The sequence below is a fragment of the Mobula hypostoma genome, chromosome 4 (assembly GCF_963921235.1).
Source record: "Mobula hypostoma chromosome 4, sMobHyp1.1, whole genome shotgun sequence".
Taxonomy (NCBI): domain Eukaryota; kingdom Metazoa; phylum Chordata; class Chondrichthyes; order Myliobatiformes; family Myliobatidae; genus Mobula; species Mobula hypostoma.
In genome coordinates this window covers 174,407,233-174,424,552 of record NC_086100.1, presented here as the reverse complement: position 1 = coordinate 174,424,552, position 17,320 = coordinate 174,407,233, and the positions used below count along the sequence as shown (strand labels likewise).

Below are 17,320 nucleotides of genomic sequence, written 5' to 3'. Positions count from 1 at the left end.
TTATTAAAACAATATCCAGTTCATTAATGGAGTTTAAACTTCCACAGTGGATATAGTGAGATTTGAACGCAAACATCAGGATAATCATTGTGCTATCACAGCGTCCTTATCACTCTGTGTCTGTCTCTCTAAGTATATCAAAGTCTTAAATACTATATATCTCATAGAATCATACGGCTGGACTGCACAGAAATGGCCCCTTCGGCCAACTTTTCCGTGCCTTTTTACACTAATCCCATGAATACCATAAGACATAGGAGCAGATTTAGGCCATTTGGCCCATCAGCCATGATGGAATGTTCCACCATTCCATCATGGCTGATTTCTCAACCCAATTCTCCTGCTTTCTCCCCATAACCTTTGACACCCTGACTAGTCCAAGTCTCCTTGCACCTCTGATTTTTGAATTTTCCTCCCTATTTAGAAAACTGTCTATCTGTTTATTCCTTCTCCCATGATATATAATGTGAAAAGAAGCAGTCACAACACCAACCCCTGTGGAACACCGCTAGATACCGTCAGCCAACCAGAATATGCCCCCTTTATTCCCCCTTTATTCCCCATTCTTTGCCGTCTGCAAATCGCCCAAGCTTTTATCCATGTTGGCATCTTTCCTGTAGCATCATGGACTCTTATCTTGTTAAGCAGCCTCATGTGCAGCACCATGTCAAAGGCCCTACACTGTTCTATCTGCCCATTCTCCCAATCTCTCTAATCCTTCTGCAGACCCTCAATGCTACCTGCCCCTCCACCTATCTTTGTAGCGTCCACAAACTTTGCCACAAAGCCATCAATTCCATCATCTAAATCATTGAGGTGTAACGTGAAGTGAACAACACCGATCCCTGCAGAACACCAATAGTCACTGGCAACCACTTCTCTACTCCATTCCTATCCAAGGAACTGTCTAAATACATTTCAGGCATTGTAACTGTGTTTACGTCCACCATCTCCTCTGGCTTCTTGTTCCACACAACCGATGTGCTCTGTGTGGAAAAAGTGCCCCTCAGATCTCCTTTAACTATAGAGCCCTCTCACCTTGAACCCCATCTAGTCTCCTCCACCCTGAGAAATACTCTGACTACCTCCTCATTGTCTTTTAAATCTCTATAACATCACCCTTGAGAAGCAAGGAATTGAGTAATTAACAGCCATGCAAATAACCAGGAACTTTTGGCTTTCTGCCACTGAGCCATTTTGGCTCAATCCTTGGATTTCATGGTTATTTCCTATTTTAACCAGAATTCTACTGGGGCCTCATTAAGAGCCTTTTAAAACTGCATAGTCTACATCACATGCATGCCCTCATTGATCCTCTTTATAGCTCCTCAATGAATTCAGTAAATTTAAACAGACGTGACATTCCCTTGAAAATAATCCCTGCTAACTGTCCCATGAATTTTTGCCATTATAAGGAAGGCGTACATTTTTATTAGTGTAAGGGGGTTTCGATTTTTATGTTACTGCGGAGGCTAATTAAAATGGCGACTTTGTTATGTTAATCTGGGGAATGCGGCTTTGTTGTGCTTTAACGCTGAAGAGAGTTTGCGCTAGCAGTTTGTTTTACTTTAAATTGAGATAACAGCCTTCTATCAACCAATTGGGATAGTTGATATGGTTTTGGTGTATTTGAAGATACTGTATGCGCGGGGTTTTGGGGGAGAAGGCGGGACAGCGACCCTGAGGGTGGCCGGGGCGGCGGGGGGGGGCTACATTAGAATGGAATCCAATGATTTGCTCACTGCTGTCATTTGCCATGGCCATCATTAAGGATCCCCACCACCCAGGAGATGGGTTCATGGGTTCAATCCCATTCAGCAGTTCAGGAACAGCTTCTTCCCCTCTGCCATCTGATTTGAGTGTGTGCCTTCAGGCTTCCGTCCCTCCTTCCACACTGTTACCGTTGGGAAGGAGGGACGGAAGCCTGAAGGCACACACTCAAATCAGATGGCAGAGGGGAAGAAGCTGTTCCTGAACTGCTGAATGGGATTGAACCCATGAACACTGCCTCACTAGTTTTTTATTTCTGCTCTTTTTTGCACTACTTGGTTTAACTTAAATACTTTATTTTATGTAACTGTTTTTTCTCTATGTTTATTTATCATTGTACTGCTGCCCTAAAGTTAACAAATTTCACGACATATGCTGATGATATTAAGTTTGACTCTAATTCAAAAGTTAAGCTAACTGGAATATAATCACTTAGTTTATTCCATTTCACGTACATCTGCTCTCACTCCATCCTCCCGCCACCCCACTAGGAATAGGGTTCCCCTGGTCCTCACCTACCACCCCACCAGCCTCCGGGTCCAACATATTATTCTCCGTAACTTCCGCCACCTCCAACGGGATCTCACCACTAAGCACATCTTTCCCTCCCCCCTCTCTCTGCATTCCGCAGGGATCGCTCCCTACGCAACTCCCTTGTCCATTCGTCCCCCCCATCCCTCTCCACTGATCTCCCTCCTGGCACTTATCCGTGTAAGCGGAACAAGTGCTACACATGCCCTTACACTTCCTCCCTTATCACCATTCAGGGCCCCAAACAGTCCTTCCAGGTGAGGCGACACTTCACCTGTGAGTCGACTGGGGTGATATACTGCGTCCGGTGCTCCCGATGTGGCCTTCTATATATTGGCGAGACCCGACGCAGACTGGGAGATCGTTTTGCTGAACACCTATGCTCTGTACGCCAGAGAAAGCAGGATCTCCCAGTGGCCACACATTTTAATTCCACATCCCATTCCCATTCTGACATGTCTATCCACGGCCTCCTCTACTGTAAAGATGAAGCCACACTCAGGTTGGAGGAGCAACACCTTATATTCTGTCTGGGTAGCCTCCAACCTGATGGCATGAACATGGACTTCTCTAATTTCCGCTAATGCCCCACCTCCCCCTCGTACCCCATCTGTTATTTATTTTTATACACACATTCTTTCTCTCACTCTCCTTTTTCTCCCTCTGTCCCTCTGACTATACCCCTTGCCCATCCTCTGGGTTCCCCACCCCCCCTTGTCTTTCTTCCTGGACCTCCTGTCCCATGATCCACTCGTATCCCCTTTGCCAATCATCTGTCCAGCTCTTGGCTCCATCCCTCCCCCTCCTATCTTCTCCTATCATTTTGGATCTCCCCCTCCCCTTCCCACTTTCAAATCTCTTACTAACTCTTCCTTCAGTTAGTCCTGATGAAGGGTCTCGGCCTGAAACATCGACTGCACCTCTTCCTAGAGATGCTGCCTGGCCTGCTGCGTTCACCAGCGACTTTGATGTGTGTAGTTTATTCCTTCCTCCATTCTTAAGCAACAGCAGAATGTTAGCAGACTTCCAATCCTACAGTACCAGTCTTTAACAGGGGATGATTGAAAAATGATGGCCAGGGTCTTGGCAAGTTCCTCCCTTGCTGCTTTTTAAGCTTGGACTGACGCTAGTTAGCACCTGTTCGGCAACAGTTTCCTGCCCCATTTAAGTGACATTGTGTCCCAAATAAATGATAGGAGCTCCAGCAATTTTCTCGATAAGTTTTTGTTCTTTAAACATTGTCCCAAAAAAGCAGCTACCCCAATTAACTGGAATCCAATGTATTTCTGTCAATTATTGCACCTTTCACCCACAAAAATTTCTTCTTCAGTTTTTGTGTTATACTATTATTTTACAATACTTAGTGAATACTGACTGCAAGTATTTAATCTGGGATTGAAATATATGTTGATATTTGCAAGTTAACGGATGAGTAAGTTGCCAATCTGGAATTGCTTTGTCGGTTAAGTAACAGTAGTAATGTGAGTATTTTAATTTTGTTACTGATGGTGAGTGTCATAATTTCAGCTAATTTTGAGCAATGAATTTGTTTTCAATTGATTGTGCAGGTGGTTTTAATGCCACTAGTCTCCTTTTTACTAGTTTAACCCCAAGTTTGTGCATTAATTTCTACTTGGGGATCACATGTATCCATTGATTTGCCTTTTATTGTCTAAAAGAACTAAGTGGGCATTGTACATCACAAGAGTTTGAGATGCTATTTCCATCAGATATGTTTGCCATTCATTGTTCAGACAGACTTTTGAAAGAATTTGTTATGGAAATTAGTCACATTTCGTTGTTTATTTTGGGATATAAGCCTCTCCTGCAGTTTCGTAAATGTTTCTATTTCTCATGTAATGTATTTACATAGCCACCAGAGGGCATTCTGCCCTTTGTTTTAACCAATGGTTATCAGGATCCCAGTGCTGCATTTTCAGATTTTAGCTTAAAAAATTGCTTGAATATGGAGTTGGTAATACAGATTTTTCCTTTTGTAATGGAAGCATAGTAAATGCTGAAATACCAAAATGTAGAAGTGTTATAGTAAAGAAACAAGCCATCTGGCCCATTGAATCGAAACCTGTTCAGTGCAAGAATGTTCCAATGTCAAAGTGAAAGTAAAATTTATTATCAAAGTACATATATGTCACCATATACTACCTAGAGATTCTTTATTACAAGAGAAAAAGAACTATAATTTATAAAATCCTTGCATTCACAAGGACTGACAAACTACCAATATGTAAGCAGCATTCATTAGTAGACAAGCTGTGCAACTAAAGAAACTGTAAATTATGTTGAGCAGCGTCATTGCACGACTGCGACCCACACGAAACACTGGAGGAACTCAGCAGGCCAGGCAGCATCTATGGGAAAGAGTGAACAGCCGCCGTTTCGAGTTGAGTCCCTTCATCAGGCTTGCTACACGTGCACCAGCTTGCTCTGCGTATCATACTGCCCAGGTTTGCATAGCAAGACAGCTAGGACACAACATCCATGGTTGACCCTGACCAATAGATAATATATTTTAATTAGCAAAACTCTTTGGCAAGCCTGGAGTCCATTGATAATGTTAAATACTTATTTAAAATTCATTATTTAAAGTCAGCCTCCTATACCTTCCAAGTACCGTTTGTTCTTTCTCATTTTCTACAATAATAAGCAGCATTCATTTGAACCCCATGTCTTATAATTTTGTGGATCATTGTGTCCTGATGATGGGTCTCAGCCCGAAACGCTGACTGTTTACTCTTTTCCATATTTGTTGCCTGGCCTACTGAGTTCCTCCAGCATTTTGCGTGTGATGCTTTGGATTTCCGGCATCTGCAGATTTTCTCGTGCTTGTCATTACACCACTGAATTTCTAAATGTAATTCTTAATATAAAAATTATAATATCTTTGTCAAATTATGAACACTAGTGTCATACATCCCTGCAAGATGTGCTTTATCTTTCAATTATGTATTTACCAGAATTGAAACTCCACATCGATTCTTGGAGTCCAAGCAAATGGAAGATGATTCAGAGAATGCGGAGATGGCAGCTTTGCTGAAAACCAGATACATAACCTTTGCGGGAAAGTTTGAGCCAGTTAAGCACAGATGCCAAGCACCTATGCCCAATGGAACACTTTGTGAACGCCAGGATCGATTCAAGGTTTGTTTTTAAAGTCACACATTTCAGAGGATTGATGTATCACTTCAGCATTAGATTGAAAAGGTGATACATACGGCAATTGGAGCTGGTTTCTCAGTTGTTGATTACATTTATTAACAATTTAGATTGGAATTTACATTACTGTGCAATAGTCTCGAGCACTTTAATGTAACTAGGATGCCTAAAACTTTGGTCAACATGGAGCGGAGAGTGAGTTTGGAAATCTGGCTCAAGCAAAGTATTTTGGGAATGGTGAGGGTGTAGTGCTGTGGGAGGGGTGTGGAACAGGTGGCAGAGACAGACTACCAGGGGTGGTGATGCTGTGGGTGCAGACACACCCAGCCCTGAGACACCAGGCAAGGCCACTTGGTTCCAAACAATTGCTCCCTTCCCACTTTCAGCCCACAATGGAGACCCATATCAGAATCAGGTTTATCATCACTTGCATATGTCATGAATTTTTTTTTTGTGATAGCAGTACACTGCAATAGAAAAAATTACTACAGTACTATGCAGGAGTCTTGGGCACCCTAGCTATACATGTGCCTAAAACTTTTGCACAATGTTGTATGAGGCTGTGAGCATTTGTAATGGACACAAGCAAGTGCAGCTTTCATTCCACCTGGCCTTACAATATTCATATAGAGCAGTAATGTAGTGAATGTACATTACGTGTGTGAGTTTATGTAAAATTGAATAAATTAAGTAGAGGGGTAAAAGGAAACAGAATGAGAATCAGGTTTAATCTCATGAAATTTGTTAACTTTGCAGCAGCAATACATGATAAATATAGAAAAAAGACAGAATTACAGTATAATATATATGAAGTTGAACTATGTAGTGCAAAAACAGAAATAAATATAAAAAAAGTAGTGAGGTAGTGTTCATGGGTTCAGTATCCATTCAGAAATCAGATGACAGAGAGGAAGAAGAATTCCTGAATTGCTGAGTGTGTGCCTTCAGGCTTCTGTACCTCCTTCCTGATGGTTGCAATGAGAAGAAGGCATGTCCTGGGTCCTAAGACCCATAAGTAATATGCTATAATCTCTCAGCTGGTTTTGCAGCATTGTGCCATAAATGAAGAGAAGTGGTACGATCTGAGGCTGGGGCTTTATAAGTCATTGGTCAGGCCATAAGTGGAATAAAGTGGGCAGTTTTGGGCCCTTTATCTAAGAAAGGATGTGCGGGCATTAGAGAGGGTCCTGAGGAGGTTCACGAGAATGATCACAGGGATGAAAGGGTTAACATGTGTATGAGGATCTGTATGAAGAATGTGTGATGGCTCAGGGCCTGCACTCACTGAGTTTTGAAGAATGGGGGGCGGTTGGCTGATCTTAATCTATAAAATATTGAAAGGCCTAGATAAGAGTAGGCATGAAAAGGATGTTTCCTATCGTGCGGGAGTCTACGACCCGAGGGCATAGCATCAGAATAGAAGAATGTCCCTTTAGAACAGAAATGAAGAGGAATTTCTTTAGCCAGATTGAAGTAAACCTGTGGCAGACGGCTGTCAATGCCTCGCTTAATGATGATTTTGATAGTCAGTTTTCCTACAGATAGCTGTGGAGGCCAAGTTATTGGAATATTTAAAGCAGTGGTTGATAGATTCTTGAGAAGTAAGGCTGTCAAAGGTTTCAGGGAGAAAGCAGGGGAATGGTTTGAGAGGGAGAAGAAATCAGTCATGATGGAATGGTGGAACCAACCCAATGGTCCAAATGGCCTAATTCTGCTCTTGTGTCTTATCTGTGTAAGATGTTACAGAGACATATCAGGAACGCAGAGCAAGTGTCAACTCCAGATTTTTGAAAGCACAAAAAGAAGTGTGTCATTTCCAATGATCTGCAAAATTATAAGGCACAGAGTTTAAATTAATTCTGCTTGTCATTGTTGAAAGTGGGAAAGAATGAACGATACTTGGAAAGGAGGCTGAATTTTAATAATGAATTTTAAGCATTTTAATGTTATCAATAGACTCCAGGCAAGCCAAGAAGTATTGCTAATTAAAATATATACTTTTTCAAAAATATGGGGTAATTTTATAAGCTTAAACCTGAGGTTATGGACCTGCCCTCTATCAAGCACAAATTGCATTTTGGTTCTGAGACCTGAGTTGTTCTTACTCCTAGCAGAGCTTCAGTAATTACAAGGCTGGGATTGAATGTAGTCCTTTGGTCCTTTCAAAATCTAACCTGGAACTAATGATAGGAATGTATTCTCAGAAGTGGGTGGTGGCTTGGAGATGCGTCTCTACCAAAGGAGGTGTTAGGCACTCCTTCCCTCCGCTGGCCTGCACGTGTAGCACACATTTAGCCCCCTGCCCCCTTCTGATCAGGGTCACATGAAGCCATGGGAGTAGGTGCTGGATGGTCTTGTGAGCAGCTGATGTATATCACAAGTCCTGGTTATGCGACCACTGATGTAAGGCAGACAATCTCTGAAGAGTATTGATAAAGACTGGGGTCACCAGTCTTGTAAAGATACTGTCCAGAAGAAAGCAATGGCAAATCACTTGTATAGGAAAAATTTACAAAGAGCAATCATGGTTATGTCACTTGATACGGCACATAATAATGATTCTCAAAAAGCCATGTGAAAACTTGTATATTGGTGGATTAATGACATCCTGGTTTTTTTTTAATAGCACCCCAACCATCTAATTATAACACAGCATCTAATCAAAATAGAATATCTAGTTGGTAACCTTGATCGTAGTTCATTATTTCACCCATCTAGTTCTAGTCTGAGTAAAGACTTTTCTTGTAACATATCTGCAAAAAATTATTCTTTGGGGAAAGAAAAAATAGGTCTTTTTTTTAAAAGCCTTTTGAGTGGCTGAGAAGTCAGACTCTTGGACATAAGTGGAGAAAATAGACTATATAGAGAGTTGGGTTACTAACATTGTGGAGTAATCTGTTTTTGTTGAAATTGGACTTTAGTAATAGAATAGAGTGATTTGTGGGCATCAGGGAATTGTTAGGTCATAGTTAATGTTGCATTTTCAGTCCCCAGTATATCAAAGGTTAGATATTGAGATATTATAGAACTTAAATCTAACAGAATACTGGCATGGGTGAGGCACTGCTGCTGTGAGAAAAGAATTGACATTCTGGAAGTAGTTCCTGGAACTACGAGGAAGTATAATTTGTTGGCCAGCTGTCAATCTGATGTTAACTGTCTTGTGTTGAGGCAAAGGATTGTGGGTTCAAGTTGTTCTCTGAACACTTGATAACCTGGACCTCAAAAAGTGGCCACTGAGTGTATGTTCATGGTCTTCTGCTGCTGTAGCCCATCCGCTTCAAGGTTTGACATGTTATCTGTTTATAGATACTAATCTACAGTCCATTGTAGTTACTCATCGTTATTTGAATTACTGTCAGCCGACCTCTCTCATTAACATGGTATTTTTGCCCACAGAACTGCCATATGTATACACCAGTGATATTAAACCTGATTCTGATTCTGGGCTAGCAATGTACACTTACAAACATGATCACTTGCAGTCTGGTGGGAAACCTGTGGGGGGCACTCTTTCCATGCATCCCTACCCTTGTTAGTCAAGGTTCTCCTGGGTTAGCGAGCCACTGTTTGAGTGGCCTGGGCATGTAACTGCAGGGCATTGCACATTGAGGTCTTGACCTCACCACCTTTCAGGCAGGGGGCACTAGGTGCAAAATGCCAACTATCTTTATCCCAGATGTGAACCTGTATGGTAAGTGAGATGGGTTCTTCCTATTCACTTCTGGTTACATGTAGTGGTCTTAAGTGCTAATTTCCTGACTGAACACTTTTCTGCTAAGATATCATCTTTGAATTAAATTCAAAGAATTAAGAAAATCCTGCAATTCCGAATTTCAACTTATAAATATGTTTTAGTAACAATTTACATTTGAAAATTAATTAATCTGGTATTGGTTTATTACTGTCACTGGTTTATTGTTGTCACATGTATGAAGATACAGTGAAAATCTTGCATACTTTCCATGCAGATCAGATCATTACATGGTGTATTGAGTTAGTACAATGCAGAATAAAGTGTAAAAACTACCGAAAAAGTGCAGTGCAGATCAGAATGATGTAATCGTGGGACCAAGACACCATCTTATTGTATAGGAGGTCTGATTGAGAGTCTGATAACAGCAGCGTAGAAGCTCTGCTTGAGCCTGGTGGTAAGTGCTTTCAGGCTTTTGTATCATCTGCCCGATGAAGGGAGAAGAGTGAATGTCCGGGCTGGGGGGGGGGGGGGTCTTTGATTGTGCTGGCTGCTTTACTGAGGCAAGGATCATAGCCAGAATCCATTGAGGGGGTGCTGATTCCTGTGGTCGTTGTGTGCCACTTAACAGTCACTATATGAAACACCATAATTAATTGGTCTTAGACCAGTGTTGCAGAAGCCAGTTCCACATCAAATGGCAAACACTGGTTTTGACGCACAGATACCATTGCATGAGAAAAAACGTCTTGTCATGAGAATGCTCCAAAAAATTCTCCTCTACACATTTGAGCTAAAGCCCCAACCTAGCCACCAGTCAAAATTAATTAGTGCCGTGATATATCTTTGGAAACAGACACTGAAAAACATTAAAGCCATTCCAAAGCTATTAACCAAATGATTAAATTAGATTAAAAGTACATAACAAAATTAAATGTTGAACAGATACATGTGAATTCTTGGGTCCCGGGCCCAACAACGTATTCAGGAGACAGGGCCCAGGTCTGAGAGTGGGGAATGAGCCGCTGTTTGACCGATTTAAGAGCGAGACCAGATTGAAAAGGTCAGGGTATCGGGGCTGGAGACGAGAGTTGGGTCAGTGACGTTTACTCGTCTTTGTGCTGAACTGAGGCTGTGGGGATCCTGGATTGGCTGTGATTGGATTCGTGGCTGTGGAGTCACTTTCGTGAACTTCAGTTCTGAATGTTATTTGTTTATCTTCATTGTTTGCATGATTTGTTTCTTTTTCTGCTCATTGGGTGTTTGATGGTTTTTTTTAATGCATTCTACCATGCTCCTTTGCTTTGTGGCTGCTTGTAAGGAAATGAATCTCAAGTAATACATACTCTTAAGGTTTGCATACTTTGATGATAAATGCACTTTGAACTTTTTGAAATTACCAAAAATAAATAAAACTTTGAAGTATGAGAATAGAAAGAGATGCAGTTGAACTAAAAATTAATTTCCTCTCTCTGCAAATGAACAGAGATGTTCTTATGACAGATTTGTGAATCTACTCACCAACCTGACTGCTAATGTCTAATCTATTTTACTACTTCATCTTGAACGCCAAGTGCCTGAACCTTCTTGACCAACCTCTCATGTGCGATCTTGTTAAGTGCCTCGCTGAAGTCCAACTAAACTGAGGAGGACTAATATTCTAGTGGGAAGGTGTGCTAGTACTGCATGGAGTGGGGGGAGGTGGGGGTTTAAACAAGAGTGGCAGGGAATTGGGAACCACAGTGCTAGAACAGGTAGTAAAGTGGTTGTGGAGACAGATGTTGTTAAGACCTCAAAGTCAGGAAGCAAAGGGTTGACATGGAAGGACTAATGGTGTTTTTATCTGTCTACATATTGACAGATTTGTAAAAGGACTAGTTGGGATAGAGATTGTCAAATCTGTTCGGGAAAGTTTCCTTAATCAGTACATATAAGTCCCAACAAGAGAGAGTGGAATACTTGATCTGCTATTAGGGAATGAGACAGGGCAGGTGACATAATTTTGTGTAGGGGAACACATTGCATCTAATAATCACAATGCCATTAGTTTCAAGGTAATTATGGAAAAAGGTAGGTCTGGTCTTCGGGTTGAAATTCTAAACTGGAGAAAGGCCCATTTTTATGGTATCACAAAGGATCTGTCAAGTGTGGATTGGGACAAACTGTTTTCTGTCAAAGGTGTACTTGGTAAGTGGGAGGCCTTTAAAAGTGAAATTTTGGGAGTACCAAGCTTGTATGTGCCTGTCAGAATAAAAGCTAAAGACAACAGGTTTAGGGAACATTGTTTTTGAGAGAGATTAATGCCCTCCCTGGTTAGTGAAGAAGGAGGTACACAGCAGGTAAAGGCAGTTAAGAACATGTGAGGTTCTAATGGAGTCATGAAATGCAAGGGAGCAGGAGGAAAAATATCAGGGGGTGAAAAGCAGACATGAGATTGCTCTAGCAGACAAGCTGAAGGAGAATCAGAAGGGATTATCAGATATGATGAGAGCAAAAGGATTGCAAGGGACAAAATTAGTCTTCTGCAAGATCCGCATAGTAATCTATGCATGGAACCAAAAGAGATGGGGAGTCCCTAAGTGGATTTTTTGCCTCTGTATTTACTCATGAGACAGACTCTGAGTCTGTAGCAGTGAGGCAAAGCAGCAGCAAGGACATGGACCCTATACAGATTACTGAGGTGGTGGTGTTTGCTGTCTTGAGGCAAATCAGGCTGGACAAATCCGCAGGACCTGGCAATGTGTTCCCTCAGACCCTGTGGGAGGCAAGTGCAGAAACTGCAGGGGCCTTAGTAGAGATACTTAAAATATCCTTAGTGACTGGTTAGGTACTGGAGGACTGGAGAATTGCTAATGTTGTTCTGTTGCTCTAAGAATAAGGCAGGAAATTATTGGCTGGTGAGCCTGACATCAGTAGTGGGAAAGTTATTGGAAGATATTCGAAGAGACCATATTTTAGAAGGTTTGGATAGACAGGGTTTGATTAGGGACTGTCCGCATGGCTTTGTGTGTGATAGGTTGTGTCTAACCAATCTTATAGAGTATTTTGAGGATGTTGCCAGGAAAGTTGATGAAGACAAGGCAGTGTATGTTGTTGGCATGGACTTCAGCAAGGCATTTGAAAGATCCTACATGGGAGGATGGTCAAGAAGGTTCAGTTGCTTGGCATTCAAGATGAGGTATTAAAATGGTTTCGATATTGGCTTTGAGGGAGAAGCCAGAGAGTGGTAGTAGATGGTTGCCTCTCTGACTGGAGGCCTGTGACTAGTAGAGTGCTGCAGGGATCAGTGCTGGGTCCACTGTTGCTTGTCATCTATATCAATGATCTGATTAATGATGTGGTTAACTGGTTCAGTAAATTTGTGGATGACACCAAGATTGCGGGTGTAGTGGACAGTGAGGAAGTCTATCATGGCTTGCAGTGGGATCTGGACCAGCTGGGAAAATGGGCTGAAAAATGGCAGATGGAATTTAATGCAGACTACCGTGAGGAGTTGCACTTTGGGAGGATCAACCAAGGTAAGTCTTACACAGTGAACAGTAGGGCACTGACGAGTGTGGTAGAACAAAGGGATCTGGGAATACAGGTCCATAATTCATTGAAAGTGGCATCATAGGTAGATAGGGTTGTAAAGAAAGCTTTTGGCACATTAACCTTCATAAATCATTGCATTGAATACAGGAATGTTGAAGTTGTATAAGACATTGGTGAGGGCTAATTTGGAGTATTGTGTGCAGTTTTGGCCACTTACCTACAGGAAAGATTGAAAGAGCGCAGAGAAAATTGAATTGGATTGAATTGACTTTATTACTTGCGTCCTTCGTATACATGAGTAAAAGTTTTTACATTACGTCTCCGTCTAAGTGTGCAATGCGCAATTTATAGTAATTTATAATAAATAGTATGTGCAACAGGATAGTCAATATAACATAGAAGTGTTGCCGGGACTGGAGGCCCAGAGTTATAAGGAAATTTTGAACGTGAAAGGTGAAATGTTTAAGGGGAACATGAGGGAAAACTACTTCACTCAGAGAGTGGTGGAACGAGCTGCCAGCTCAAGTGGTGAATGCAATTTTGATTTCAACATTTAAGAGAAGTTTGGATAGGTACTTGGATGGAAGTGGAATGGAAGGCGATGGTCCAAGTGCAAGTTGATGGGAGTGGGCAGTGTAACTGGTTCGGCATGGACTAGATGGGCTGAAGGGCCTGTTTCTGTGCTGTCTCTTTCTATGACTCTATCTCAGTGTTCAGTCAGAAATAGTAATAAAAAGACATCAGTAGGTTCAAAGTCGTATGTTTATTCTGTATGTGGAATCACAATTTGGGAGACCTTAAATGTGGAATTGCTAACCCTTGGAAGTGAAAACTGCTGGCAGTTCCCTGCAAAATCTAGGCCAGTAGTTATTAGTAAAAACCTCTTGCTTGTCATTTCTGTAATCTTTCTGTATCCAGATATGGAATTGAAATTGATCATAGCTAATATATATCATGCTATTTAAATAAGACTTGGCCAAATTCTGAATGGATGGAAAGAAGTTTGTATGTAATTCGATGCTATGTAATTTGATGTAGCTTAAGAAACTGATATCATTCATAAACAGTGTTTTGACAGACAGCATATAACACATTTGGGAGATATTACCTCTTGAAAAGATTTGAAATTGCTACGTCCTTGAAAGATCTTCCAAATTTTGAAATGGGACAGGACATCTTGAGTGAAAGGATAGTTCTTATCTGGAAGAAGCCTTTTATGACAAGTGCTGTTTAAATATTTATCAGCGTTTCTACGCATACTGACTGTCAGATTAACATTGTTGTAAAATATGGATTACTAATGGGTAACAGAAACAGTAACTAGTGTGAGATTTTATTTTTGCCTCTGCCCTTCAGTAATATTTCCAGATAACAACATTAGATTTGAAATTTGTCGTATTTATACACTCCGCAGTATTTAAGCATTTATTGAATGTTCTGGCAGCAGCTGCATCATGGACAAAATCAAGGTCTTTGAAGTTATTCATTGCTTCAGCTACCACACAACAAAAAAAGAATAGAGTTTGATTCGCAGCACTGGAAGAATTGCTAAGAAATATATTTTCAGTCAGGTAGAGTTATATGCGTTGCGCAGTATTAGCAGAAAATTGTTCTCTACCTCTGAAAATAAAGCATTGTAGCCATAGTCATGAGATTCTGCAGATGCTGGAAATGTTGAGCTGCACACAAAATGCTGCAGGATCTCAGCAGGTCAGGCAGCATTTATGGAGGGGAATAAACAGTCGATGTTTCTGGCCTGGATCCTTGATCAAGACCCGAGTTATCCAGTCTCTCATGATAGCACATGCTGTCTAAACCAGACAGCATCCTGGTAAACCTCTTCTGCACCCTCTCTAAAGCCTCAACATCCTTCCTGTAGAGAGGCAACCAGAACTATATGCAATGCTCGAGTTTTATTAAGCTGCGATATGAACTCTTGACTTTTGAACTCAGTGCCTTGACTAATAAAAAAAGAGCATTCCATAAACTGTCTTAACCACCTTATTGACCTGTGTAGCTACTTTCAAGGAGCTATGAACTTGGATCCCAAGACCTGTCTGCTCAGCAACATAGTTAAGGATCTTGCCCTTAACAGTGTACTGTCTCCTTGTACTTGCTCTACCAAGGTGCAATACCTCACATTTATCTGGGTTAAACTCCATCTGCCATTTCACTGCCCATATCCACAACTGATCTATATTGCACTGTGTTCTTTGCCAGTCTTCTACACTATCCACAACTTCACCAATCTTGGTATCATCTGGAGACCAAACTTACTAACCTACCCATCTACTTTTTCATCCCGGTCATTTACATACATCACAAACAGCCGAGGTCCCAGCACAGATCCCTGTGGAACACCGCTAATTACAGACCTCCTGCTGGAATACATCCCTTTAACCACTCCTCTCTGTCTTTAAAATGTTTAATACAGATGCAGAGAAATTTCTTCAGCCAGAGGGTGGTGAATTTGTGGAATATATTCCCATAGACAGCCTTGGAGACCAGGCCACTGGGTGTATTTAAGGCAGAGTTTGATAGGTTCTTTATTGGACATGGCATCAAAGGTTACAGGGAGAAGGCCAGGGAGTGAGGCTGAGGAAGGGAAAAAAATGGATAAGCCATAATTAAATGGTGGAACAGACTCGATGGACCAAATGGCCTACTTCTACTTGTATGTCTTGCGGTCTTCTGCCTTCCATGTGCAAGCCAGTTCTATATCCTAACAGCCAATTTGCTGCGGACCCCATTCATCTTAATCTTCTGGATTAGTCTCCCATGAGGGACTTTGTCAAACATCTTACTAAAATCCACGTAGACAGCATCCACTGCCCTACCCTCATTAATGTCTCTCGTCACCTTGTCAAAAAACCTCAAGCAAACTGAAGTTCAATGTATATTCAATGCAAAAGCATCCAATGTAGCAGGAAGATGGGATATAATGGAATCCATAACCAGCCGCTCAGAGCATTCATTATTGTTGAAGTCAGCATCATTGGATGCTGGTAGTCAGTGAGGCAGATTACTGTCGCCGCCTTCTGCACTGGGATGATAGTGGCTATCTTGAAGTGAGAGGGGACAGTGAACTGTTCCAGAGAGATGTTCAAGATGTCTATTAGAACCTTTGTTAACTGGGCTCCCCAGGCCCTCAGCACCCAACCAGGTACATTATCAGGCCCTGCTGCTTCACATGGGTTGACTCTGGTTAGGGTCTTCTTTACATCAGCTGCGGCCAGACAGAGTGCCTGCACCTCGGGATGAAAGGGGGGCCTCTCTCACCGGCACATCACTCCGTGATCAAGCAGAGCGTAAAAGACATGCAGGCTACCGGGAAGAGAATCGTCACTGTCGTTGACTCGCAGGGTGGACTATGGTCTGAATGGCTGCCACATGCTCCTCAAGTCTCTGGTCTGACAGAAATGGCTGTATATTTTCTGTGAATAATGCCGTTTTGCCCTGCAGCTGGCGCAGGAAAGAATAGCCCTCACTGACCTGAGAGTTGTCTTGTCTGAAGGCAGAGTCCCAACCTCTCAGCTGTGCCCCGATCTCTGTTGTCAGCCTTAGCTTCTGATTTGTCCTCACATAGTGTGTTTAATAATGGTGACATCCTCAGTGCACTTCTCTATGTAGCCAGTCACAGATCTCACGTATTCATCGCTGTTACTATGAAGGTTGTAAATAGCCAAAACACCTACAGATAGATCCAATATTTCATTCTGAAATACTCTCTGTACAATTTCTTGCTGGAGCCTTTCTTCAAGAATATCCTGAAGTCTTTTACTTCTGTGTATACTGTACTGGAACTAACTTAGTCATGTGTAACAATTTCATCAGCCATTGTTTGTATTCAGTATTGAATTAATGTGGCCAACAAGTACACAGGATCTCCCTTATTTTAAACAAGAGGATAAAAATATTAAAATTTAATCTGCTCTATGAATACGTCGGAACAAAATCTTATAACTACTTAAAAAAGGCAAAATGTTAGTGAAGTAATTTTGGTCTTAAAAATACCATTTATAGAAATCACACCAAGTTTGCATTTGCAACAAGACTACATGGAAGAAGATCACATAAATAATTCTGTACAATCTTTGCAAATTGCCAGCATTTCGTAATGCAAATACCATTTTGTAAATGTCCTACTTTAAAGTTGTAATGAGACAAAAGCTATGGTCCACTTTCGACTAATAAAAATTCTTAAGAACTTGGCTCTTAACCTCTTGGCTACGAAAACTTTATTAAATTTACAAGTCAATTTGCTGGTTTGCAACCTAAGCTATGTTTGGTGTTAAAGATTGAACCAACATTTTCAGAGCGTTTCAGGGGAAATATTGCCAATGGCTAGGGAAACAAGTGCTGTAAAAATGGAAAATTGATCCACGTTATGCACCATTAACTCCCACCATGAATGCAAAAGTCACTGTATATTGCAATCCCCTTGATACTATTTACTGTGAGATCAACTTTTCTCGATGCCCGAGTGTCACTTTTGTTGTAATTTCACACCTTTCATTCAAAGTACCAAACATTTTGGTTAAAAAATGAGATTCTTCTAATAAGGCTCCACAGATCGTTGCATGTTGTATGCTTTCTTGGACGGTGTACTGGGTTCAG

General features: G+C 41.4%; 1 protein-coding gene across 2 annotated transcripts in view; it reads left to right on the top strand.

Moving 5' to 3' along the window:
* uvssa (UV-stimulated scaffold protein A) overlaps nt 1-17,320 on the top strand; it is a 255,985-nt gene that overhangs the window by 71,963 nt on the left and 166,702 nt on the right. For both annotated transcript variants that reach the window (XM_063047029.1, XM_063047028.1), the window contains one exon: nt 5,277-5,460. In XM_063047029.1, coding sequence (XP_062903099.1) covers nt 5,277-5,460 — 184 coding nt within the window. The remainder of the gene's footprint in view (nt 1-5,276; nt 5,461-17,320) is intronic.